At 21.6% G+C, this 26,805-nt stretch overlaps 8 protein-coding genes across 8 annotated transcripts in view; 4 read left to right on the top strand and 4 right to left on the bottom strand. All coding sequences in view use genetic code 6, as the record gives it.

Moving 5' to 3' along the window:
* The window catches only part of TTHERM_00674510 (hypothetical protein), a gene marked incomplete at both ends in the record, with an annotated part of 1,623 nt that extends 1,600 nt beyond the window's left edge, over positions 1-23 (bottom strand). Inside the window, one exon of the mRNA XM_001015022.3 lies at positions 1-23. This exon is cut by the window's left edge and continues 225 nt beyond it. Coding sequence (XP_001015022.3) covers positions 1-23 — 23 coding nt within the window.
* A 2,907-nt stretch (positions 24-2,930) lies between these two features.
* TTHERM_00675510 (hypothetical protein) lies at positions 2,931-3,437 on the top strand (the record flags this gene model as incomplete). The annotated part of the gene is made up of 1 exon (XM_001015023.1): positions 2,931-3,437. One exon carries the CDS (start codon positions 2,931-2,933, stop codon positions 3,435-3,437), a length of 507 nt encoding a protein of 168 aa, XP_001015023.1.
* A 484-nt stretch (positions 3,438-3,921) lies between these two features.
* Positions 3,922-4,428, top strand: TTHERM_00675520 (transmembrane protein, putative; the record flags this gene model as incomplete). Its single annotated transcript, XM_001015024.2, has 1 exon — positions 3,922-4,428. The coding sequence occupies one exon, from the start codon at positions 3,922-3,924 to the stop codon at positions 4,426-4,428; it is 507 nt and encodes a 168-aa protein (XP_001015024.2).
* Positions 4,429-7,650: 3,222 nt separating this feature from the next.
* TTHERM_00675540 (hypothetical protein) lies at positions 7,651-8,163 on the top strand (the record flags this gene model as incomplete). The annotated part of the gene is made up of 1 exon (XM_001015026.1): positions 7,651-8,163. The coding sequence occupies one exon, from the start codon at positions 7,651-7,653 to the stop codon at positions 8,161-8,163; it is 513 nt and encodes a 170-aa protein (XP_001015026.1).
* Positions 8,164-9,700: 1,537 nt separating this feature from the next.
* Positions 9,701-11,629, bottom strand: TTHERM_00675550 (type A von willebrand factor domain protein; the record flags this gene model as incomplete). Its single annotated transcript, XM_001015027.2, has 4 exons — positions 9,701-9,979; positions 10,056-10,810; positions 10,904-11,201; positions 11,291-11,629. The coding sequence occupies 4 exons, from the start codon at positions 11,627-11,629 to the stop codon at positions 9,701-9,703; spliced, it is 1,671 nt and encodes a 556-aa protein (XP_001015027.2).
* Positions 11,630-12,698: 1,069 nt separating this feature from the next.
* TTHERM_00675560 (Tc5 transposase DNA-binding domain protein) lies at positions 12,699-16,971 on the top strand (the record flags this gene model as incomplete). Its single annotated transcript, XM_001015028.3, has 7 exons — positions 12,699-13,134; positions 13,184-13,309; positions 13,395-14,876; positions 14,943-15,334; positions 15,393-15,605; positions 15,977-16,517; positions 16,580-16,971. Exons 1-7 carry the CDS (start codon positions 12,738-12,740, stop codon positions 16,969-16,971), a joined length of 3,543 nt encoding a protein of 1,180 aa, XP_001015028.3. The 5' UTR covers positions 12,699-12,737.
* A 2,250-nt stretch (positions 16,972-19,221) lies between these two features.
* Positions 19,222-20,448, bottom strand: TTHERM_00675580 (hypothetical protein; the record flags this gene model as incomplete). Its single annotated transcript, XM_001015030.2, has 1 exon — positions 19,222-20,448. The coding sequence occupies one exon, from the start codon at positions 20,446-20,448 to the stop codon at positions 19,222-19,224; it is 1,227 nt and encodes a 408-aa protein (XP_001015030.2).
* A 2,640-nt stretch (positions 20,449-23,088) lies between these two features.
* Positions 23,089-26,739, bottom strand: TTHERM_00675590 (hypothetical protein; the record flags this gene model as incomplete). Its single annotated transcript, XM_001015031.1, has 6 exons — positions 23,089-23,442; positions 23,505-23,643; positions 24,566-24,817; positions 25,049-25,452; positions 26,076-26,349; positions 26,495-26,739. 6 exons carry the CDS (start codon positions 26,737-26,739, stop codon positions 23,089-23,091), a joined length of 1,668 nt encoding a protein of 555 aa, XP_001015031.1.
* Positions 26,740-26,805: the final 66 nt, after the last annotated feature.

Genomic DNA, 26,805 nt, shown 5'->3' on the forward strand with positions numbered 1-26,805 from the left:
TATTAAATTAAAATGAAAATCATTTATTTTAATTTATTTAAAGATATTTCTAAAACATATTAATTAAACTTTAGTTTCTAAAGATATTTTCTTCATTTCATTCAATATATTTTTAAGTGGAATTTAATTTAAAATTAATTTTAAATAAATAAAAATTATTAACCTAAATCCCAATTCTAAAGAAACTATTTTACTACAAATTTAAGTTAAATTATTTGATAAGTTTATTATTCCTTCATCAGAAATATGGTTATCCCTAATTTTTATTTAACCAATAAAAAATAAGTTTATAAACTGAATATAAAATATCAGTGTTTTATATTTTAATATACCAAAATATAAGCTTTAAATTTTATAGATTTGAACAAAAAGTTAAAGATTTTGTTAAAGCTGAAACTGCTTCATCATTTATAATGTTTTTCCTAAAATAAATTATAGATTTTAATAAATTTATTGATTTTAATTGAATAAATTAACTTAATTGCTAACTAATAAAATATTTTAAAAAACAACAGTAAAATAAAATAATTAATTACTATAAGTATACTTTCAAGCTTTAGATATTTTTGCATTATTCTATACATTTACTTAATTGTGCTATTTCTTTTTCACTAATTTATTTTTCACTAAAATATTTTATTTTTAAAATAAAAATTTTAATTTTTTAAAAAAGCTAATTTATTAATTAATTAATTAAAAAATAGAAGAAGTTATTAATAATAAAATTAACATTTTACTTTAAAGTAAGAAATAAATCAACATGGCTCTGTAAGTCAGACTGTTAAAACTTTTTTTGGCAAAAATAATTTATTGAGACTTAAACTTACAAAATTATTTTACTTCATTTAAATTTGAATATTCGCTTAAATTTTATTTTAGCATATTTTTTTCTTTTTATCTTTTAATAAATTTTGTAGAAATTCTTTAAAAATAAATAAACAAATTCAATCAATATATTGAATTATATTTTTATTGATATTATATTTTATAAATATCATCCACATTATCCATAAATATATTAATTTTTTGAAATTCGTTTATCTCAATAATATGGAAAAATCATTCTGAAATAAAAGAATAAATAAATAAGATTATTGTAAAAGCAAAATTTAATTGGGCAGGTTTTACTCTATATCAACATCCCTCTAATTTATATTTTTATACACCTTAACCCAAATATTGTGTATAGGCACTGTTAAATTATGGTGTAAATTTTATTGTTTCATATTTTTTTACCTATTTTCTTAAATTATTTAAGAAAAATAAAATATTAAATTTGCTTTATAAAGTATAGTAAAATATTTGAAATTAAATTAAAGAAATTTTAATCTGAAACTCAAGATTTTCAAAAGCTTGTTGTAAATTAAGTAAATTTTAATATTTTTATTTGATTTCAACTATTGTGAAAATAAATTAAAAGTGTTTTATTATAATTAATAAAACTATTATAAAAAATACATTATAAAAGATTTAATTTTAAAAATAACAAAAAAAGACTTTAATACTTAAATTTAAAAAATTATTATTTATTATGTTAATATCATTTATAGCTTTTTTTTGAATTAAGTTCTTGCATCTCAATGATAGGAAGAATTTATTATATGAAGTAATTTATTATTTATTATCATAACTTGCTTTAAATTTCCTCTAAATTCATAATTAAATTTATCTTTTTGATTAAAAAATTAAGTCATCAGAGAACTGATCAGAAAATTAAGTAATTATAATAATTTTATACCTTTGCAAAACATTTAAATATAAATTGAATATATCTAAAATAATTGAAACATAAGTGTATAATTTTAAATTCGATTGTAATAAATTAAAATATTTATTGTTTTAATATATGTAAAGAACTCAAATTTTAAATATCACATCACTATTTTATGTTTAACATTTATTGAACTTTTAAAGGAAAATAACTTTTTTTGAGTAAGAATCTCAAAGTAAATTGTATCACTATAGTTACTAAGCTTATTTTATTTAATAAAAAAATTTTCTTTGTTTATTTGATCTGATTTGCTTTGATGTAAATTTATTTGATTAAAAGTAAAAATAGTTAAAAGATTCTCCATCAAAGATAAGATCCTCTAAATAAATATAAATGTTTGTTTATCATAAAATATGAGCTAAACTTTTTAATGATTGTCAAATATTTTATAGGCAAAAGCTTTATAATTATTATTATAACTTCTATACTTGAAATCTAAAATTATTTATAAAAAAATAAAAGAATGTAAATTCCCTAATCTTAATTAATTTTGTCAAAAAAGTTAATCCATTAAACAAAAATAGTACAAATCAAATAAAATTTGCTTACTTTGTTTTTAATTTCAAATTTCGTAATACCTAAATTGACATAATACATAAAATAAATATTAAATGGGATTATAATCTTAGTATGTGTCTTCCTAATAAAATATTGGTAAAAGACAAATAAATGACAAGAAAATTGTTTTGAAATATCAAATATTAATTAAACTTTTTAAAAGTTAGTTAGCGTGTTTGAATTTATAAACTGAGTAGTAAATTTCTATTAAAAAATTGATATCAGGTAAATATATTAATTGCCAGAAAAACGATATGAAATGTCAGATAATTATTTACTTTAATTATAATATCTAAGCAAATAGTAATAAGATATTTTTTCAATATAAATTGTTTTGATGCCAAGTTTTTTACTTTGTTCGTAAGATTTTTTAGCTTTAATGGCAAATAGAAAACTCATACTTATAATTTTAGCTTTTTAGAAATAATTTAAGAATTTAATTTTCTGATTGAATGTAACTATGATCACTAATGTCAAAAATTAATTAGGGAATATAAAAGAATATTTTAATAGAAAGCTTTAAATTAGAATAGATATTAATGATTCTCAAATTGATTTTTATAAAATTAAATACATTTTTAATCTAAAAAAAAAAAGTAAAATGAAATCATAACTTCTGGTTGCCTTTGCCATTTAGTTATTGCTTTTGGTAAATGCTGATGACAATTGTAATTTTACTATAGATTAATTAAATAACTAAGTATTAAAAACTAAAATTAGTTCATCATGCAATAACTGCTTCACTTCAGATGTTAAATTGACTATCTAGTCAAATACTTAATAAATCATCTCTCTAAAATTAACTGCTATCGATGCTAGCGATCCTGTGTAATAAACAACGCTAAAACCAGCTGAAAAATCATTAACAATAAATCCATTCTTTTTGATATAATATTAATCTGGAGGAACTTACGAGGCTTTCAATTTCATGACTACCTGTCAAACAAAATAGATAAATGGAAATCTTGTTTATAACTTAGTTTTTAATGCTAAAGTAAATGATAATTACTAATTTTTTGAATTAAATAACGGGTATACTACTAATAGCCTAATACTCTAAAGTTTATCCTACGTAGCTTTAGTCCTTGGTGTGGCTTTATTATTTTGAAAAAAAATTATATTAAAAATTAAAAATTAAAAGCAATAAATATTTTTTTATATATATATTGAAGCGTGTATATGAAAGTTTAATTATTTTTTTCATAAAAATATTTAAAATTTCTAAAATTTAAATAATAATATTTTTAAATATATTGATTCATGCAGGCCGTACCCTAGGGTACTTACTATACATATATATATACTACATATTTTTCCTTAAAGATTATTTTGAAATTTTTAGAGTAAATACCAGTTTTTTATATTCTAAAGAAATAAGGAAAATTAAATATATTTTTGATCAAAATTCTGATAATCTATCTATTAATGAATAATTTTTAAATTTTGATTTTAGCAGAATTAATTTAAGATACTTGAAAATATCAAATTTAATTTTATCTTTAATTAGAAATTTTATAAATTAGTAAAGAAAATATAAATAATTAATCAAATAATAATTAAATTCAATAAAACAAATAATAAAGACCAAAATGATGAAAGTTTAGTTTTTAATTGTCTTAACTGCCTATTTGCTAATCTTAACAAGCGCTTTTGACGATAATTGTGCTTTTCGTATTGATCAGTTGAATAACAAAGTATTAAAAACTGTTATAATCAAAGATTGTAAAAAATGCTTCACATCAGATGTTACATTAACAATAGAGTCAAATAGTGAATAAATAACTTCTCTAAAATTGACAGCCGTCGAATCTAGCAGCTCTGTATAAAGCGTAACTCTATTACCAATGTCTGATTCTTTAACTATTGATCCTAGTCTTTAATTATATTACCCTAGTCCTTCAGGTTATACTTTTAGTAATTTTATAACCGCCTGCAGAACAAAATAAATTAATGGATAACTCACTTATGATTTAACTTTTATGCCTAAAGTAAATGGTAAAGACTAAACATTTATATTAAATAATGGGTATACTAGCAGCTTATTACTTAAAAGTGTAGCTTATGTCTCAATGATTATTTGTATAGTGTTATTTTTCTGATTAAAGTATAATAAAAAATAAATTAAAGTAATTTTATATTTTATTCAGCTTTAAGCATTTAAAAATAATTTAAATACAAAAAAAATATGATCTTGCATTAATATTTAATTTTACGTTTTTAAAAATTCAGTAATAATAATTTATGAATTTGCATTTGCTAGTATGTGAATTATATTTGATAATTTAATTTTAGTTAGGTTCTAGATAAACTTCATAAGGTAATTAATACATTATTTTGATTATTACAAAAAGAAAATCTGTCTCAGAAAGTGATAATGGTATGTATCATTTACTAAATATTATAAAAAATATTAAATGTATTAAATACAAATACATATTTTTTATCTATTTTAGTTTCTGACAATTTTACTTAAAATATAATAGTTTATTAAGAAATAAACTTGATTGATGTAATAATAATTTGAAAAATAACTAAAAATAAGACATGAGGAATTTACTATATAAAAATCAATTTACTTTTATGAGACTAACTAAATAAGTACAAACTAATTTTTGGTTTTTTTATGAATTTCATATAATTTTAAAATCAATATATTTTATAAATTTACTTTTATGAGATTAAAGAAGTTAATACAATTACTCTTTAAGAAGAGTTGGAATAGTGGTTTTTAATCTATTATTGTATAAAAAATTATATCATATACAAAGAATTTGGTTAAATTAAATTAACCCTATAAACTGCCAATTTACTGGTTCCTCTATTTTTTTAAAGACCTTAAAATCACATAAAGACGAAATAATCAATAATTTCTTTCCATAAAAATAAACATTTTTTCCTTTTATAATGAAAAAAAATTTTTTTTGAAAATGAATTGAAAATGTATTAAATTAAATATTTTAAAGCTTTTTGAATTTGATTTGGGTATAATATATATATATGTATGTATGTATGTATGTATGTATGTATGTATGTATGTATGTATGTATACAGTTTAAGCACTTTATTTTTCGCTAAAATATTTTATTTTTAAAATAAAATTTTTAATTTTTTATCAAAAAGCTAATTTATTAATTAGTTAAAAATAAGATATTAATAATAAATTGAATATTTTACTTTAAATTAAACTATAGTTCAATATGACTCAACAAGTCAGACTATTAAAACTTTTTTTGGCAAAATAATTTATTGAGAATTAAATTTATAAAATTATTTTACTTCATTTAAATTTGAATATTCACTTATATTTTATAATAGCATTTTTTTATCTTTTTATCTATAATAAATTTTTTGTAATTCTTTAAGAATAAATAAACAAATTCAATATATTAAATTTGATTTTTTCTGCTATTATATTTTATAAATATCATCTTTAATTTTATAATTTTTTGAAATTTGTTTATTGCAATAATATGTAAAAATACTTCTGAAATTTAATTAATAAATAAATAAGATTATTGATTGTAAAAGCAAAATTAATAAAATAAACATTAATATTAATAATGTTAGTATATTTTAACTAGGTGAAACTTCATCAAGTTGTATTTTTTTATATGAGTTTATTAAATTTCATATTAAGTGAATCTTGTGCCTATTTTAATTCTTAATTAACAATACTTGATTAAAAGTAGAATAAAAAATTAACCTCCATTTTGATTGTAAATCTTATAATCCTAAAAAAGTTCATTAAAAACATTTTTAATTAGATTTCTTATATTTTAGTAAAATCATATAGAAGCTATAATTAAAAAATGGAAAGCACTTATTGTAATACTCATATGGATTGGTTTGGTTATCTCTCTTACAGGAGTCAAATTAAAAAATGTAATTACCTAACCATCAAAACAATAAAAAAGCTATTAATTTAAATTCCTGAAAATATAACCATATTTAAAAGCTATAAAAGATCCTATTGGGTTAAAAAATGGAATCACAAATTTTAATTTCCAACTCAGATTCATTTACATTAGGTATAAAATTATTTTTCATATACAATAATTTTTCTTGAAATAATTAATTATGATGAAAGAAAATAATAAATTATATAGTAATTTATTTTAAATTATTTTAAGTAGAAAAATATACTAAAAATATATTTAAAAATTAAAAAAATATATCAGTTTTAGATAAAAACATTCTAATATTCATAAGATAATTTATCCTGAATTGTATTTATTTATAAAAGAATCCCTAATAAAAAGTAGTTTAACAGACAGGCACCTTTGATTATATGGAATAAATATAAGATCCAAAAAATTTATATAATTTAAAAAAAATACATTCAATATAGCTTTTAAAAAATAGCATCATATTCTATATAATTTAAGTATGATAAATTTATGCTAAAATATATACTAATAAAACGATATAAAAATAATAAAAATTTTCACTTTAATAATGATAAAAAACATTCAAGAATAAGAAAAAATAGCTGGATTTGTACTAAAAGTACTCCTCTCTAATCTATTTTATGATCATTATTTCTTATAAGAAAGTATGATCAGAAAAAATTTATTTGATTTTAATTTTGTATTTTCTAAATAAAACTAAAATATAAATATTGATTTAGTTCTATTAATTAAAATTTTAAATGTCATTTAAAAGCATAAATCATAATAGATTAAAATATTTCATAATATCAAATATGCTATTTCAAACCATTTTGGATTTTAATTTACTTGGTTATTTGAAAAATGAAACATAAAGCTATTTTTTCAATTTATTGCTTAAATACAATATTTTTAACTAGTAGACTCTTTTATAGTTGTAAGACCTTACCTAAATGTTAATTAGAAAAAACTAATTCTAACTAAGCCTTATCTAGTTTAATCAGAAAAATTTTAACCATTTTTTTGCCTTACACGATTTTAATAAAAAAATAAATTAATTTAGAAAGTTTATAAAAGAAATAAGACAAACCATTTAATTATGTCTTCTGTAGATTGAAAAAATGTTTATTAATATAAATTGTTTTAAATGGTTTAACTATTTTACTCAATAGCTAGCTTTACAACTATTGATATTGATTATAAAATAACTGAGTACTTTTAAGTTATTACAAATTATAAAACATAAATTATTAGTGGAGTATTTTTTAGCTTTTATATAGCCAAATTTAATTGCTTGATTAATCCTTTTCAGAAAAAAATTTCTTATCCGAATATGAAATAATTCCTTAATGAAAAATGAAGTTTAAAAAGTTGATCGATTTACTAAATAAATTATAATTTGATAATAAGTAAAAGTTTAAAGAGATAAAAAAAATGAATTTTAAATAAATAATTGCTATCGCTATTTAATTACTCATTTTAGTCAGTGCTTCAGATTAAAATTGTAATTTTTCGGTAAGTTAGCTTAATAACAAAGTATTAAAGCTCACATAACAAACAAAATGTGATAAATGTTTCACTTCTGATGTTAAGTTGACTATTTAATCTAACAGCTAGTAAATCACCTCTCTTACTTTAACAGCTACCTCAAGTAGTAGTCCAGTCAAAACTCTTATATTGTAACCATTCACCAAATCTTTGACTTTGAGCCCAAGCTTTATGGTAGAAATCGGAAGCATGACTTCAGGAGATTATTACTCTTACAACTTTATCGATTAATGCAATGCCAAACAAGTTAATGGAAATCTTGTATATGATTTGCAGTTTAAAGCAAAAGTAAATGGCAATATGCAATATTTTGAACTAAACAATGGAACTAGCGGAAATAGCTCAACAACCAAAATTAGCTTTATCTTATTTATCCTTAGCTTATATTTGATATTTTGAATATAATAAAATTATAAGCAAATTATTAGAAAAAACTATTTATGGCTTTTTATATTTAAATTATGTTTTTTTATTGTTAGTAAAACCTATTTAATGATAATATATCTCATTCATTCAAAACAAAATAATTTATTTTAATTTATAAAATATAATATTTAAAAACTTTACTTTGTAAAAGAAATTTAAATATTAAAATGAAATTTTATGTGAAACTTTTAATAAAGGAAGAGTTATCACTTAAATATATATTAAAATACTTGATGAAAATGATAAGAGAATGAATGATTTTTGGAGAACTCACTCAAAGAAAAAATCATAACAAGTGGATATTAGCCTATGCATGCTATGAAAAAGTAATTCACTTTAAGCTAAAGAAAATTGAATTAGGGTGACTGCTTTTGTCCTGGCTAATTTATTTATGAAGTCAAAAGATTCTATCTTTCTTAATTAATTTGAAAATACTATCATAAATGTTTTTTTTTCTCCATTTTTAATATATTGAATACCATTTATTTATTTTAAAATTTGTTCTTTTTAAATCCCAAACATTTTGGTTTCCATCTTGCTAACTGAAACAACTAAATAATATATAAAATGTTTTTTGATTTTTTATATAGTGGATACATCATTTCAGTGGAAAGCCAATAACTTTTAATGTTAAAATTGAATGTTAGGTATCTCTATTAAAAAACATAAATTTTTGAACTTTTTGGGGGTGCGAATTTCAAAGAGAAATATGGTACTAACTAAAACAAAAATATAAATATTCATTTATTTCTATTAATTCAAACTTTAATTGTTATTTAAAATCATAAATCATATCAGATTAAAATATTTCTTAGCATCAAATAAGCTATTTCAAACCATTTTGGATTTTAATTTACTTGATTATTTGAAAAAATGAAACAAACAGCTATTTATTTTTACGATTTCTTTCTTAAATACTATATTTTTAACTAGTAGGCTCTTTTTTAGTTGTAAGACATTGCCTATTTTTAATTAGAAAAAATTTATTCTAATTAACACTCACTTATCTAATTTAATCAGAAAAATTTTAAACATATAAGTGCCTTACCCAATTTTAATTAGAAAAATAATTAATTTAGTAAGTTTATAAAAGAAATAAGATATACTATTTAATTTTGTCTTCTGTAGATTAAAAACTAAAAAGTTTTATTTATATAAATTATTTTAAAAGGTTTAACAATTTTACTCAATAGCAAGCATTACAACTATAAACTTTATAATAAATTAGAAATTTTAGTTGAGTATTTTTAAGCTTTTACTTACATAGTCAAATTAAATTCCATAAAGATAGATTAATATATTTAATTTTTTGAAAATCACAGTATTTATTTATTAATTTTTTAATGAGTGTTTTAGTTCTTCAATTTCTAAAAGCTTGATATAAAAATATTGAACATTATTTCATACTCTTATACATAAATATATATATTTTTTTATACACAGTATTTATAAAATTAATTCAAAGTTTAATAATTATTTTATTATTTAAAAATGTTTTTATTTATTTATTTCAGAATTAGTCAAAGAAATCTTAATCAGCGTCATCTATCTCTTCATTTTTGATATCTCTTTTTTATTAATGAGCCATTTTTTTCTTAATTGCGTTATCTAATTTTTAATGTTATTGTTAGTAAAGATTGTAGTGAGCTTATTATGATGAGTTATTTGGCTAGACTTAATTTTTAATGAAGTTCCCCCATAGTTCTTGTTTTTATTAAGCTTATGGGACAGACCCAAACAAACCTTAATGGGCATTAGTTCTATTAGCATGCTTTGATAATATATTAATCTTTTTATTTTAAAACAAACAAATAAATGAATAATTATTTATAAATTAATATTTTTCAAATAAAAAATATATATACCTAAACTTCTTAAACAGCTTGCTTGTATTCATATGTTATTTTTTACTCTTGAGTAATAACTCTAACCATTTTATCTCCTTGGAGAGTTGAGAAGAAGATTTTGCTTTAGATAGGAATTGTTTGTCTTCCTTTGAAATCATACTCGTCTTTAACAGCATATTGATAAGTTATGCTTGAGTTTTCAGTTGCATTTCCTAAATCTGTATGAGGACTACCTTCTATCATCACAAGACCTTCATGAAGCTATACAACAATTTCTACTTTAGTGGCAACTAGATCACTTTAAACTAACTCAACAAAATTAGAGTTAAAGTCAGCAGGGCCTACTCTAGAAGTTCTTCCTCCTGTTGTGTTAGATAGTTTACCAAGTACACGGACATCGCTCTCGTTTCCTCTCATAGTAATAGTATGAATCAATATACCTAAAGATTATGCTAATTAACCCATTTTTTCATAAGTGGCATAGTCTTTTTAGTCTTCTAACTTTCCAATACCTTCATTAGCAAGTCCATCGGTGCATAAAATGATACTTGAGCCAATTTAAGGACTTTATGAAGCTAATCCTAAACTTACAGCTAAACCAGGTCCAAGAGCTGTTGAGCCATTAGTCCTAATTTCCTTATATTTTTAAGGCATATTGTTAACTTGGCCTACATTATTTTTGAATAGATTTTCATAGTTATTTTATCCTTATTCAAATAGCTTTTCAAATGATCCTTCTTTAGAAATCGACACAGGAGCTGATTGACAATCACCTAAATTAAACGAAATAAAAAATGTTGTTGACTTATTTTTTTTTTTAATTGATTTTAATTATTTCATTTAAAAAAATATATTTGTTATTTTACCTAAAACAGTGACATCCTTAGAAAATAAAACTATTCCTACTTTCCTGTTAGGAAATTTTTTCTGCATTTGAGTAATTTAAGATTGGATAGCTTTTTCGACACAAGCTTTACGAGACATGTACTTATTCTAGCCATCTTCATCCTTGAAAACAGTTCCACTGCTCATTGAACCTGAATTATCAAGACAAAAAATAATAGTTCTTTAGTCATTTATATCAGCATCACTATTATCTTCTACATCCATTTAAAATTCTGAAGTTTTAGATTACTATTTCTCTACTTGTGAAGATTTCATTTTCTATTATAATTTATTAAAAAATATTTTATTAAAATATTTATTTTGCTATTCATTTAAACAATAAAAATATAAGATTCTTGATAACATACTTCATTTTATTTTTCTAGCATATAAAATATATCCTTTTCCTTAGGAATCAAGTTGTTGTTATTTTATGGAACATTAAGAGGATTAGCGTAATCACAGAACTCGCACTGCCAAATAGTTTAACCATCTTTTTATTTAATAACAGATAAGTGGTTCAGAGCCGCCTAGCAACTAACACAAAAATTTGGAGCCTTTTAAATATAGTTCTTTTAGAGTTTCTTCAAATTTGAAAAGTGAATTTCAATGATGTTAGAAGTAACTTTTTGGTGCACTTAATTCTAGTAGATCTTCTTCTCTTCCGAGCTCTTAGGCACAAAGAGATAATCGTTTGCTTTATCCATTTTTGTTAATAAATAGCTATATTTGAATTAAATTAATTTTTAAGGTTTTTGTTAGTTAGGATTCAACTTATTTTCAAAAAGTTATTTAAAGTCATTATTGGAGACGCTTAGAATTATTAGTTAGTGTCACTCTCAAGATTTATAATATTTTTCTGATCTAATCTGAGTAGTAATTTAATGGATTTGCCCTTTTGTCTTAAAAAAGTTTATATCTTTAATATTTCTACTCTGTTCTTCATTTTCATCATTTTTCAATAGGTGTCTATAATAATTTAAATAACATTCTAAATATCCATTTTTGAAGTAAAAAATATCGATGAAAAAACACTTTATAAATAGATTGCTAAATAAATAAATAAATATTTTGATTTTGATTAATTGATTTGATGATATTTATTAGTTAATATATGTTATATAATAAAAAATATCTAATATAATTTCAAAGTTTAAAAGTAGATAAAATATTTTTCATTATTTATTAAAATGCAATTTTTTTATTTATTTAATCTTTGTTTGTTTATTTGACATAAAAAGAAATATTTTACTTTATTTACTCTTGATTAAAATAAAGGTTTTGTATGAATAAATTAATATTTATAAACACTATTCTGATCTAAACTAAGTTTTTATTAATTGAATAATTTTAAAAGCCTAAATACTTAATTGAGTGTTAATATCTACATATGTTTATAAATCACCAAATTTTTTCTTTTACCATTTCATTAATAATTGAATCAACTATTTATTATTATATTAAGCTTAAAAGAAGATAATTTATTGAATTTAGTTAAATAATTTTACCAAATAATTTAATTTGCTAATAATTTTAAGCTAAAATTTTCAATTAAATTAAAATATTTTTGAAAATTAATATTTTAAAAATTTGTATTTTGAAGCTAGTTAAGCTAAACTAATTTGTATTTTTTAAAAATGTAATTATAAAAATAACCAAAATAGTTTAATAAGTTATTAGATTTTTGAATTTAAAATATAAAAAAAAATGTTGATAAATTAAATTATTTTGGATTGTTTTCTTCTGAAATTAATTTTTAATAAAGTTTTTATTCAGAAAATTGGCATTTAGGGAATTTTTTAGTAAAAGTAGAAAATGTATATGAAATCACTAAAAAACAAAATCCATACTAAATACATAGCTAAAAAAAGGCGCTTTTAAATTTAAAAATTTTATCAGGAATTATTTCTTATCAAAAAGGTGTGTCTGATCACAAAATAATATCAAACTATTTATCTTGCTACTTAAGATTTTTTAATATTTGATGAAATTTAGTAAAGGAAAGAATAAAAAGTAGAACTAAATCATTTAATATAGATGCACAGTGAAAAAAAAGATTTTAAACTTAATTCTGCTGCCACTTCAGATTTATTTTACAATAGACAGTAATTTATTTAACTCGTTAATGAGCAAATTTAACTTTTGGAGACATCTGTAGATAGTTAGAATCTTAATGAGCAGTATAAATTCTTATCTGGTTTCTTAAGAGAGAGTATTATATTGAATGGATTTTATCATAATTTCATTATTTTTTATTAAAGGTAGTAGCTTAGTTATTTTTTTGCAGCAACAAATGTAAACTCTTTACAAGTTAAGAATTTATCAATTATCTGCTGTTTCGGTTGAAAGAAATCAGCTAACTCCACCAAAATATGATTATTTGAGTAGTAAAAGAATTTATTTCATTTTATAAAAATAATAATAATATACAAAAAGATAAATCATAATATTTTAATTTGAAAATATAAATAGATACTGAATGTACATTTTAAGATTTGTTTAGTAGAAACGAGCAGCTTAAAAGTCAATCTTCCTTTCAAAGGGCTTTTGATAAATCTGTTTAGTAAAGCGATTCTAATTTTTACATTTACCCGAAGCAACTAGCTGAAGAAAATAATAGTTAAAACAATAATAAGTATTTTGATTATATGAACAATATTACTCCTCAACAATATTAATAAAAGTATTAACTTTACAACAACTCTTCTTTTTTTAATGATAAAAACGAAGATTTATTTCCTGTAAATCTTAGTGAGTCCTTTAAGAAAATTAAGAACTACTCAGATTTTTTCGATAACCAAAATAACAAGCAATCTACTAACTTTTCTGAATACTTTGATACTAAGAATAGATACAGAATACTTAAGCAATAAAACCTTGAGCTAGATTTCATCAAAGTTAAACAACCAACCATCACAGATGAGGCTAAAGAAAATTATGTCAGCTAATTTGGCAATTAAAGTTAGGGCAAGCAAATAAAAATTGTAAAAAAGAATACCTGTAGTAACAATAATTTGGCTATATTTTCTTCTCCACAGCAAGCGATGGCTCAAGAAGAAAAGATACAGTCTAAGAACTTCTCGTTTGAAGACATGGATGTTTATGAAGAAAAAAATACAGATAAAAATTATAACTAAAAGTTTTTAAGACAAGAAATTCCCGTTTAAGAGTTTTAACTTTTAAATTTGCCTGGTTCTTCTCCCAAGCAGCAGAATGGTGGCACTCCTTATAAAACATTTAAAGAAAAGTAGCTCTATTAAAAACCAATAAATTCTAATTAAACCAAACAAATATAGAAATTCAATTAAAATAATAGCTATCTAGACTATGATTTTGACATACAAGAAGGAAGTGTTTTAAAAAATTGTTAAAAATTGAATATTTTAAATAATTAGGTTACAAATAATTAAAATGAGAAGAAGTCTTTTAACATGGATAATTCTAAATAAATTAATGTATTAGGTACTTTGCAAAAAAATATTTAAGAAAATGGCTAAATTGATTCATCTCAATTTAAGTAAAATCACTACAAAAATGATATTTCAAATACATAAGAAAGGAATACTTAAAACAATTTGCTTGGAGGAGCTTAAAACATTTTACAGACAAATAATTAATGCAATTTATTGAATAATTCTAATTAAAAATTAAATATTTAAAATAGTTAAATATCAAAGATTTCTAATAATCAATAAAGTAATAAATAAAACTAATAAAGTAATTTAAGTAGTTAATAAGGTCAAGTTTCTTACAGTTAATAAAGTTCTCACTTAAATACTTAATAAAGCTCAAATGAAAAATAAAATTCTAATTTATTTTAAGGAAAAATAAGCTAAAAACCACAACGAAAGAAAAAAGAAAGAGCAAAAAAAATCTTGAAAGCATACTATCAGCAGAACAGCGATGAATCCTTAAGCAGCAATCCAATTGATAAGAAGAAAAAAATATCTAAAAGTAAAATATCAAATTAATTTTTTTTTAGTTGATTTAAGTTAATTTTTATTTATTTTAAATATTCAGCCAATAACAAGCTTGCTACCTCAATGAGAAGTAAAATATAAGAAAATGATAAAATAAAGACAAAATTAAGTAAAAGAGATTCAAATTATGGTGATAGTAATTTAGAAGAATCTCTATTTGAAAATGATACTAGCGAAGAAAGCAGCAATTCTGACTTATATTATGATTAAGAAAGTGAAAATGATGATAATGATAGCTTAAAGCAAGAGTCAGATAAAAGTTTCGATGAAGATTAGTCTTTTTCATACTCAGATGAAGAGAATTTAGACGACAAAGGTTTTATAGAAACATAGCAAGCAAATAACTCTAGTAAACTGAATTTGACAACAAAATCAAAAAGAGGGCATTACAAAAAATATTCTGTGAAACTAAAGAAAAAATTGGTTAATCTAGTAAAAAATTAAACTAAATTATTAATACTTAAAAACTTATTATTTATAAATTATAAAGCTTCTGGAAGGAGAATAGCCAAAGGATCTCTCTTAAAAATATAATATTCCTATGAAAAATTTATAAAGATGGAAAATTTATGGTGCTGAAAGAAGGGAAGGAGGAGGAAGAAAGATCATGGATTTAAATATGGAAGTTATTCTTTTAGAGTATTGTATTGATTATACATTAAGAGGAAGGTGTAGATGTCCTAGAAAATTAATTATGCAAAAAGTAATCAATTCTATTTATTTTATTATTTTTTTAAGTTTTCTGATATTAAAAGATATTTATTTACATCTTAAAATTATATTAATTTTAATAAATTTGTTTAAATTACTCTAATCTATTTGTTTTTTTTTCATTAACGAACGAGAAAATGGTAAAAATTAAATATAAACACAAAAAAAATAACCTAAAAATAATTACAACATATTTTAATATTTCCAAAAATAAAAAATTATTTATTATTGATTAAAATTTTAATAAACTAATGCTTAATTTTAGAATATTTAGTTTTAGGATTTTATTTTATATTGTCTAAGCAATTACAGTTGATATAAATTAATTGCTATTTTAATATTTTAAAATATTTAAATTAAAAGGCAAGAGATTTTACTAAAGAGGCTAATAAGTTTAAAGGATCAAAAGGTTGGCTTGATAAATACTCTACTAGAACTGGTCTGTCAAAGATAATGTCAGAGTATAAACAATTAAAGATTAGTAATGAGAGAGAAATCTTCAAATATGTTAAATGTAAATCAATTGAGCATATTAAATAAAAGATAAAATAGGTAAATCCTCTAAACATATTTACAAGTTAGCAATACATTAAATTTTTAGAAGGGCAACTTTCTGTTTATTAGAATTTTTGGGAAATTGAATTACCTTGCTATAAAAACATTTCTAGTTAATATTGGCAGTATTATGAAAATAGAAACACAATTTAACTAATTTAAAATAACATCTTTAGTGATGTTATAACTGAATATAAAAAATTTAATAAGTGTTCTAAATTAAATGACCTTAACTATTACTTTGGTATTCCATCTGAATATTTCTTAAAATGTCTTTGCCTTTAAAATTGCTCTGAGAAAAGCAAGCAACCAAACGATTAAACAATACAACATTAAAATTTGAAAGAACGTAAACACATTCAATATATCTACAAAATCACTTTAAAAAAATTTTTTTATTTATTTATAAAGAGTCTTAGATAGTTTAAGAAGCAAATTCAGAATATTTAAAGCAGGATCTCATAAAATAAGTAAAAAAAGAAGCAGTTGAAGAGAGAATGCAAAGCTCAGCAGTTTTGGTAGATGATAATTAAAATTTTGTTTTTAGTCCTTTGATAATAAGAAGTAAAAATGTACCAAAATATAACATTAAACAATCTTATGATTTAAAAGATAAACAAACTGAGTTAAATAATTTAATTGAAGGATAAAATTAAACTGATCAAAATGACTAAATATTCAATAAATAAGATAAATAAATTAATCACTTCAGCTAACAAAAATACAAATATGCTCAATTAATTAGTGATGACGATAGTTCGATTGAAGAGATTTTCAGGAATTATGAAAATAATATTGACTGAATGACTGACTGACTGACAGATGATAGATTATTTTATTCAAAAAAATTATTATTTTATTTTTAATTTTATTTGTTTTATTTTATTTCATATTTATAAAAAATGAAAGATTTTGATTTTGATGTTCGCTTTTTTTAATTTTAAAATTAAATTTTTCTTTCGATATTTTAATTGGAATTTATTTCATGCAAAAAAGCGTATTTGGATTATATCAAAGAAAAAATAATTTTTTTGAAAAAAGTATGTTTAAAAAAATAAACTAATAATTTAAATAGACAATAATGATATCTGAAAGTTTTTGTATTGACTTGATAAAATTCAATATTATTTAAGATTATAATAAAGAAAAAGAATTGTATGAAAGTAATAATTAATCAGAAAGTAAATATAGATAATTAATATTTAGCAAGTTATTTATTTTCAGTAATGAATTATTTGTTTTTACTTGAATTATCAAATAGTTCAAGTGCATATTTCGAAATATTAGTCAGTATAAGCTCAAATCTTAAATTTTAATAAAGCACTTGAACCATAAAATAATTATTAATCAATTGAAATTTAAAATCTAACAATTCAATAATATTGCATTAATGATTGCGTTTATTTATTTGTTTAATTCTTTTAATATCTAATATTTTATTCTAAGTATTTAATTACAAAAACATTTATCATTTTTTCAACTTATTGCACTTTTTAGCTTTAATTTGATGAAGAATAACAAATAGAAATTTAGGAACTAAATTTATTAACAACAAAAATTTAGTTTTATCTCACCAATTTATAATTTAAGCAAGTTGAATTTATTCTTTCTAATAAAGAGCTCAATTTGTTTTAAACAACTTAACAAAAAGTTATTTTACTAAAGTAACAAAATAAAAAGTTTAAAAGATATTCCTATCTTTATTATGTTTGTTGCGATCACAGCAAAGATACCAAATAGTAAAAAATATGTGTAAAGAAAGGAAGGAAGGAATGAATGAATGATTTTTACTTTTAATATTTTACCAGATTTGAAAGAAAAAATTAAATAAAAATATTAAAAAACAAACAAATTAATAATTTAGTTGACTAATTTATAAAATTTAAAGAAAAGTAAATAAAAAAATGAATGAAAAACTTTATGAATAAAGCAGATTTTATAATTTGGATAAGGCTCAAATATAGTTTTTTAATTAAAAACAAGTAAAAAGAAATTCGGAATGATTAATGATGAATAAATGTCTTAAAATTGTAAAAATTATAATCGAATTTACAGACATATTTATAGATAAAAAACAAATAATATATGGCTATTATTTATTTATAATAAGTTGATATAAAGCATAATTTTATTTATTTGTTGATATAATTTGATTTGATTGGATTTGTTTGCTTGTATTTTTTTGGTTAAGGTGTGTTGTGAAACAGTATAAGTTTTAAAAAGGAAGAATGGGTAAGAGTGGGTTTAGGGAAATAGGGTTAAGTGGTTTAAGGGAAGATTGATTTTTTTCAATCAGTTGGTGGAAATAAAGGGATTATCTTGACTAGTCAGTATCAAGATCAGCCAGCATATATATATTTAATTATTTGAATAAGTCTTTTTTTATAATTGATTGCAATCAGCAGATTGCTGAATTTGTTTGTTTATTTGATTAAGCTATCAAATAATAAAACAAAAAGAAGTGGGGGGCAATTTGTTTTTCTTTTCTTAATGTGTGGAAAAAAATTATTCAATAAGAAATTATATTCATTATTATTATAATTTTTTTGATTCACTGTTCGATTAATAAAAGAAAGAAAGAGAGGCGAGTTTGAAAAACAGTTCAATTGCTACTCGCTGACTTTTATCTAGTTTTTTTTTTTCTTCAAGCAATTTACACTTAAATTAGGCAATTAAAAGAAACATATTTTAATAAAAGCTTTGGATTGTTTGGAGTTGTCTTTTTTTTAAACACTCATTCAAAAGAAATCTATATATGCATTTGTTCTCACTTTCTCTGAGCGAGAGAGTTCGCCAACCATACGTTTACCATGAAAATATGAAAACGCTAAGGCTAGCTTGCTTGTTTAATTGTTCATTTGTTTAAATACCCTTTTGCAGAATTTTTAAGAATCTGCTTTATAGTTTTTTTCAATTGGGTTTCCACCAGAATAAATTTAATTTAGTCACTCATATTTCAAAATTATACACATTAAGCGTGTACCATTCGTTCATTCATTCTCCTTCTAATCCTTATACTGCTCCTTTCACAATTGCGAAAGGAGCAGCCAAGGTCAGAAGTTAATGAAAGCGAAATGAGTGTTTTCCATGAGGTTGGAATTCATGTTGAGGAAGTTTTAGTTCAACCATTAAGCATTTTCATAAGAAAAGTCGTCATTCTTATAGCTTTAGGAATCTTCAGTGCAGAGTTGAGATTCGTTATTTTTTAAATTGTAATACTCAATATTTTGAGATTGGCTTTCACAGCAGTCGTTTGAGAAATATTCAACCTTTAAGTATTATTGATTTTACTCATAATTGTAGCTATAGTCGCAAACAGCGGGTTCTTGTTAGCATTATTATTACTTTTATTCGTAAACAGGTTCTTATGAATTCTTGATGAAGTTGGAATAGTATTGATAATACTATTGAGCTTTGGAGATTTTGGAAGAAATTTCTACAACTTCGCAAACTCTTTTTTGGGCAACATTCATTTATTAGTATTCTACTTTAACGTAGTTTTATTCCTCTTCTTCTTCGTCGTTGTCTTCAAAAATTTAGTTGTTGATAATCTTTCTGGGGTTTTGTTGATTGACGAATGCATATTCAGAGTACATTTATCCCTAAGAGGCGTTGGTGGAGTAAGAGTAGAGATCGTAGCTTTAGGAAAGAGATTGAGAAGAGGGTCTCTTACAGTTGAGGTCTTAAGAGGAGGTTTCGGAGAATTAGCAGTAGTTTTAGGAAGGCAAATTGTTGTTGGAAATCAAAGCAGATTCCTTAGCAAGTCTTTTTTGCTTTTCCTTTTCTTCTTTGGAGAGCTTCTACTTAATAAGAGGGTCAGTTGGGTAAAGAGAATTCCACATATCGTAGAAATTGAGGATGTTTTCTTCATCCCAGTGGATGATTAAGAGCAAGGCAAGTATTTTCTTTCTTTGCAAAGTGCACCATTCTTCAGATTCAAATACGTACTTTTCTTCTTCAGAAACCATAGCAGAGAGCATTGAGCGATATTCATCGCCTTTTTGGACTCTTTAAATTTCAGACTTGAATTTGTTTAAAAGATTAATGTATTTCTTGCCTTATTTAGGAAGAGAGTTTTCAATCTTCTTACGCAATTCACGACCAGAAACAATTTGGTATTCTTCTTTAAGGAAGGGAGCAGCGTAGTTTTCAAGGAAGTAGTTGCAAACAGCATCTTGGAGTTACTTGTTGAGGTAGTTTCTAGGTTTATTCTTCATCACGGTGGTGATGTGGAGCATGTTATTCTTAATGCTATCTTTAATTTCTTGAGTGAATTCCATTTTTGATGATTTAAAGTGTGTTTTTTTTGTTGTTTAAGAAAGGAAGGGAAGTTGGATTAAGGGTTTTAAGGGAAGTTTAAATCTAAAAAGATTTAAAGAGGGTTAAGAGTGTGGAAGGAAGGAAGTTTTTTAGGGTTTTGTTTGTTTGTTTTCTCTTTTTAAGAGATAGCAATAAGATGTATTTTTTGTTTTAATTTGTTTTTAACAATTAATTAATTGTAAAATTTGGTATCGATACTTTCTTTTTTAAAAAAGAAGACCAAGTTAACTCAAACAAATAAACCTTAAAAGAAATAATGAATTAATTAATAAGTGAATGAATGAATAAATAAATAAGTGGGGAGGAAAATTAATAAATTCAATCAATAATTAGCATTTAAAAACAAGCAAGCAAGCAAGCAAACACAACTCAGAAATTAAACTTACTAAAAAAGGAAATTAATAAAGAGAGAAATTAAGTAAATAAATAAATGCATTAATTAATAAATAAATAAAGTATACAATTCTCATCAAATTAGATTTGTCGTCAACTAATGTAAATTAAGGACCTCATTAGTAAGATTAGCTAGTTAGTTATTTAATTATTTAATATCATATTTATAAAATATCATCATATCAATTTTATAATAAACAAAAATCAATCAGCAAACAGTTCATTATTCGCTTGAAAAAGCCATAAAAAATCTACTCCACTCACTATATAGTTTTAAATGTAATGAGCTTAATTTAAGACAGTCAAAAAGAAAGAGCTAGATATATAAAGAGTTTTTAAAAATATATAATAAATAAAAGCGTGAAATTTAATTCAAGCAATTAAACAACATCTATGTTTATTTATTTATATTGACGGACTATGAAAAGAACAGTAAAGCAAAAATATAAATAAATAAACAAGAAATAAATATCTTCAGTTAATATCAGAAATTTAGAAACAAAAATTTTGAATTTTTATAAATCAATAATTTATTATATCAAATAATTAATTATATACCCAAATTAGAGTCCATTAATATTTTTAAAAATTTATTATCGACTGAACGATACTAAAAAAATAACAAACAATTAAATAACTAACTAACTATCTATCAAATAAATTTACATAATTTATTAAATTATGATGATTGTTTTGTTCATTTTATTAATTTTAAGTAATTACTTCAGAATTTGATGCAAAAAATTTTGAATGTGGTTGATATTAGATATAATTCAATAATTTACCAAATACCACAAATTCTATATATTCTTACAAATTACAGATTGAGTAATTTTTAATATGTTTTTCGTTTTATACCATGTGAGTCGATATCAGCAAAAAGCTTTGGATAGTTTCATTTATATTTTGCTTAAAAATAGCACAAATATTTGTATTATTTTCTTTAAATTCAGATAAATTCAAAGCTAAAAATCGAAACTATTTTATTTATCTCTTTTCCTGAGCTAAAAATTCATTTCTAATTAGTATTTTAGGAAAGTAGTTGTTAATGAATATTTAATTTATAGTGCTAGGTATAAAAAAACTATCATGCAGCTTTTTTATTTCCAAATAGCTGTTTAATTTTCAATAAGAGTACATTTTGAGGTCTCTCATCATTACCTCAAATAATTTTTCTAAAATGTAAGCTTAAAAAGCATATGAAAAATTAAAAATAAATTTTTGTAAAACAAGTTTGATAGTCGAATGAATATACTTTAAAAAGCAGTACTATAAATCATACTCTAAAAAAGAATAGATAAATCTTTAAAGAGTTAAAAGATAAATAATATACAATTAGAATTACGCATCATTACATCCAAGATATTATCTTAGTAATGGATCAGCTTTATTAATTTACTTTTTAATTTTGAAAAAATAACTGGACTCTTTATCAAAATAAATACTTGAAAGAAATATGCTTATATTTAATTAATTCAATAATTTAATTATTCTACTAGTAGCAAACATACATACCACATAAAAACATAAATAATCAAAAATAGAAAAAGTAAGTAATTAGAAAATTATCTTTTGTAATCTAATTTGATATTTAATTTCAGGCTTTAATACTTTTATCAGAAATATTCATTTTTACCTTAAAATATATCTTAAAACTAATTAATTATATAACATTACTTTTAGTAAATGTATGCACTCAATTTGACTTAACTTTTATTTATTGAACTAAAGTAATTTTTTACAAAAATTGTAAGATTAATTAATAAATAAAAGCTTTAATTATACTATTATCAATCTATCTATTTTTTTATTACACTTTATTTAAAAGCTGCAAATATAAAGTAAATTATTAAAAAATTAAATATTTTAATTTAACAAAATTAATTAATAAAATATATATTAAATATTTCTTTTTATTCTTTGCTTAAAAATAAATATCAATCCCACTATTATTTTTTTATTTAAAAAATCTAGAAAATTTTTTTAACTTAAGTGTATTTCAATTTTAGATTTTTGTGGAGACTTTTGTAATACTAAAAAACGAATCTTTTAAAATTTTTTCAAATAAAATGTCATAAAAAATAATTAAAATTGCTTAAGAAGAATATTAATGAAAATAAATTATTGGATGCAATTTTTAACTCAAAAAAAGAGTACTAATTTTTACATACAAAAATGTAAGTAAAAACAGGATTTTTTTATTAATTTCAGTAGAGCTATTGTAACTTTGATTGATTATCTGATTTTACTTGAATATTGTTTAGTTTATGAAAGATTTTATTCCATTCAGAGTCTAAGTCACTCTATTTATTGTAAGCATTTTTATGTTTTTCATAATCTTGATTTAGGGTTTCATCTATATTTCTTTTGGATTAGTGTTCTTTAAACATGGCATCACGTTTAGCCAAAGTTAAATCATGTTCGCGTAAAGCTTGTTCTTTTATTTATTGAAATTCTTCTTTAGAGAAGTTATTTATACCTTGAGACTTTAAGTCTGAGATAAATTTATATGTATTGCTATCAGTAGAGTGTGACATAATTTCTTAAATTTCAAGCAAATACTAATTTAAATAAATATTAACAATTTTTGTAAACCAAATTCGTCAGGAAAAAAATAGCTTACAGTAATTCTATCTTCATATGCATCTAAGTGCATGCGAAGACTTTTAGAGTCTTCTGTTTATTTAAAGATTTGCATCTGGCATTCCTTCAATTAGTTTTAGAGGTCACTAATGGTCTTTTCGTATTACTCCTTCAATTTTCTAATAATTTAAAAAAAAGTTAAAAAAGTTAAAAGATGATTTGTAATCTTCATATTTATAGTTATTTATTTGCCATATTTTAATAATAATAAATAGTGTGAAAGCTAAATTTATTATGTTACTTTTACAATAATAACTACTTATAAGCTTATTAATTGTAAAATAATTAAATCGTTCTATTAATACAAATTTTCATTTGTAATTTTTTTGTTTAAAGAAAATACGCATTATTATTTGTTTATTAGATTACAGATCTTACTTAACAAGTGGTTGATATTTCCTCAAATATTTTTAAATAAATTGAATAGAAAGCCTAAATATTTATTTTCCTTAAAATATTGATTTACAAAATTTTAATCTATAATCCTAAAATAATGAAAAAGAATATTAAATGCTTGAAAATGCAGAAAAAATCTATCAGTCAGCCTATCTTTCTATGTAATATTTTTAGATTTATTTTTATAATAGATTTCTTTAAAGGTAAAAATGAGCAATTTAAATTTAAATTAAAACAAACAATTAGCTAGAGGAAAGTCTACGTTTTGTTTACAATTTTAAATTAAGTTTTCATAAATTGTAAATTGTAATATTTATTAATATCCAAATTTAATAGGATTTATAAAATATGATAAGTTACATTCAAATAAGATCAATAAATTATTAGTGATCCTATTTTTAAAAGATAAGCGTGAATTCAAAATTAATTATTTCTTCATCATAAAATCTAAAATTTTTCCTACAAAAGATGCTTTTGTACAAAACAAAAAATTTAATTCTTTATCTTACTTAAGTAAATTTAACCATGTTTATATATTGAGATTTTGAGAAATTTTAAGAAATATTTTGACTAAACTCAAAATTTAAATATTTGCTATTTACTTTAAAATAAATAAATTTTGTAAATTTGTATTTATTTTATTACCTAAATTCATCAAGATAATTTGTCTTTTCTTGCTTCACCATTTAGATTGCTACTTCTGCATCTTCGCTTTCTTTCATATAATAAGATCTAGAAGCTTCTGCTTGTTTTATCTAAAATTACAAAATGTTTAATTATCTTTGCAAATCTGCATTTTTAGCTCTTTGGTCTTCGAGTTAGTTTTCCAAAGAGTTAGATTTAGCCACATTCTTCTCATAAATATCTTATATTTCTTACTTAAAGTAAGTTTTATATCTAAAATATTTATTTATACAAATAAAATTAATCAAACAATCTTTTCATAGAACAACAAATTTATTAAATAACAAATTTTTAGGAATTTTTTTTACCATTTCTAAATAAAAACTTTATTTATTTTTAATATTAAAATCTTAAAGATGAACAATAATGTTTTTTTTGGTAAATTAGTTTTAGTTATAAAATAAAAAAATAGATTTTTGTTTAATTAATTAATTAATTTCTTACCCTTCATCGTAAGCTTAAATCTTCTCTTTATTTTTTTTATTTTCGAGCTCTAATCTTTCATTCTGAGTTTATACCGAAAGAAGTTTATCTTCAAGATGAGAAATTTTATCAACTAAATTGACAGTTTCCTTTTCTATTTATTGTCTTAATTTAGTTTCAATAATAAGCTAATTTTCTTTTTATTTCATCTCAAGTCTCATATTATTTTTAAATTCATCGAAGAGTTGGTTATCTCTTTTAACTTGTTTTTCTAATACATCCACCTGATATGTAGCAGAACCGATGCTCAATTATAATTGCTTATTTAGTTCATTTAGCTCTTTATTTTTCTCCATCAAAGCATGATTATCAACCCTCAAATTTTATAATTCTTCTTCTTTAATCTTAATGTTATCTTCTAATTGCTTTATAAAAGTAATTTTATTTTTGATATTTTTTTAAATAAATAGATTAAGCAGTAGCCATTAATCCATTGATGCAAATAAAAAGGCTAGCTTATTAAAAATGTATTTTTCATCCTAAAAATAAATAAATTCCAAGCACTAAATAAAAAATTATTTATGATTGATTATTCAATTCAGTTTAAAAATGATTTATTGAATGTGATTTTCAAAAAATATGATAAATTAAGTTAAAATAAGTTATTTTATTCAAGTATATTTTTTTAATGAATTAAATAAAATCTATAAAGTTTAAAATATAAAATGTTAATTTAAAAAACAAATTTATTAAAAATATTAAATAATCTAAAATATTATTAATTATTTAAATTTAAAATCTCTCTTTTATTGTGTTTTTATTTGTCGCTTTAAATATTAATAATTTGAATATATATCATATGTTTTGAAAAAAAAAATCAGAAATATCTTAATCAATTAATTTTAAAAAGATTGAATGAATTTGACTTAATTAACGAAGCGTAAAGGAAGCAATTTGGCTAAAAAATAAATGATCATATTAAAATGAATGTATAAAACTAGTAGAATTAAGTATTTTATATGCGAAATAATAAAAGCAAGATAATTACTTCTATGAGCGTGTTTTTATTGTTTATTAAATTGTCTTTTTCTGCAATAACATCATCATGGATTTACTTTTCATATGCTAATTTACTATTTACAGCCAAAGCTTCATCTCTTTCTAATCTAAATCTATCTATTGTTTCTTATAACCTTTTAGTTGATATTTCATATTTCCTTTCCAAATGTTCTGCTCTTTTCAGTGCTTTGTACGAATTTTCCTATTCCCTTTGTAAATCAATTTACATTTATTGCAACTGCATCATATAATTTGTTGCCACACTATTAATTAATTATGCATGAAAATAATCAAGTTACTAATGTAATGGATTTATTTAAATTGATTGCAAAAAAATAGAGATTATCATTTATTTATTTGTTGTCATTTAATCCTATAAATGAACTAAAAATATTTGTTTTATTTTACGCTAAATTATGATTGTTAACAGTTTGCATGCTGTTTAAGTATTACTCAAATTTTTCATATTCAATCACTTTTACTGGATCTTTTTCATCAGCTCCAGTGCGTCCTTTACCAAACTTTTGGTCTTTTTAACTTGTTTTCTTTTGTCTAATGTCTTTTTCTATCTTATCAAACTCATTTTAAACCCTAACCTCGCCTTGAGAGATGTCAGATTAATTTTCTAAATCTACTTAAAAGTGCTTATTCATTATCAAATAATTCAAAATCTAGAATTTAATTATGAATTAATTATTGGCTAATTTCGATTAATACAA

The sequence above is a fragment of the Tetrahymena thermophila genome, assembly GCF_000189635.1.
Source record: "Tetrahymena thermophila SB210 genomic scaffold scf_8254658, whole genome shotgun sequence".
Classification (NCBI taxonomy): Eukaryota; Ciliophora; class Oligohymenophorea; order Hymenostomatida; family Tetrahymenidae; genus Tetrahymena; species Tetrahymena thermophila.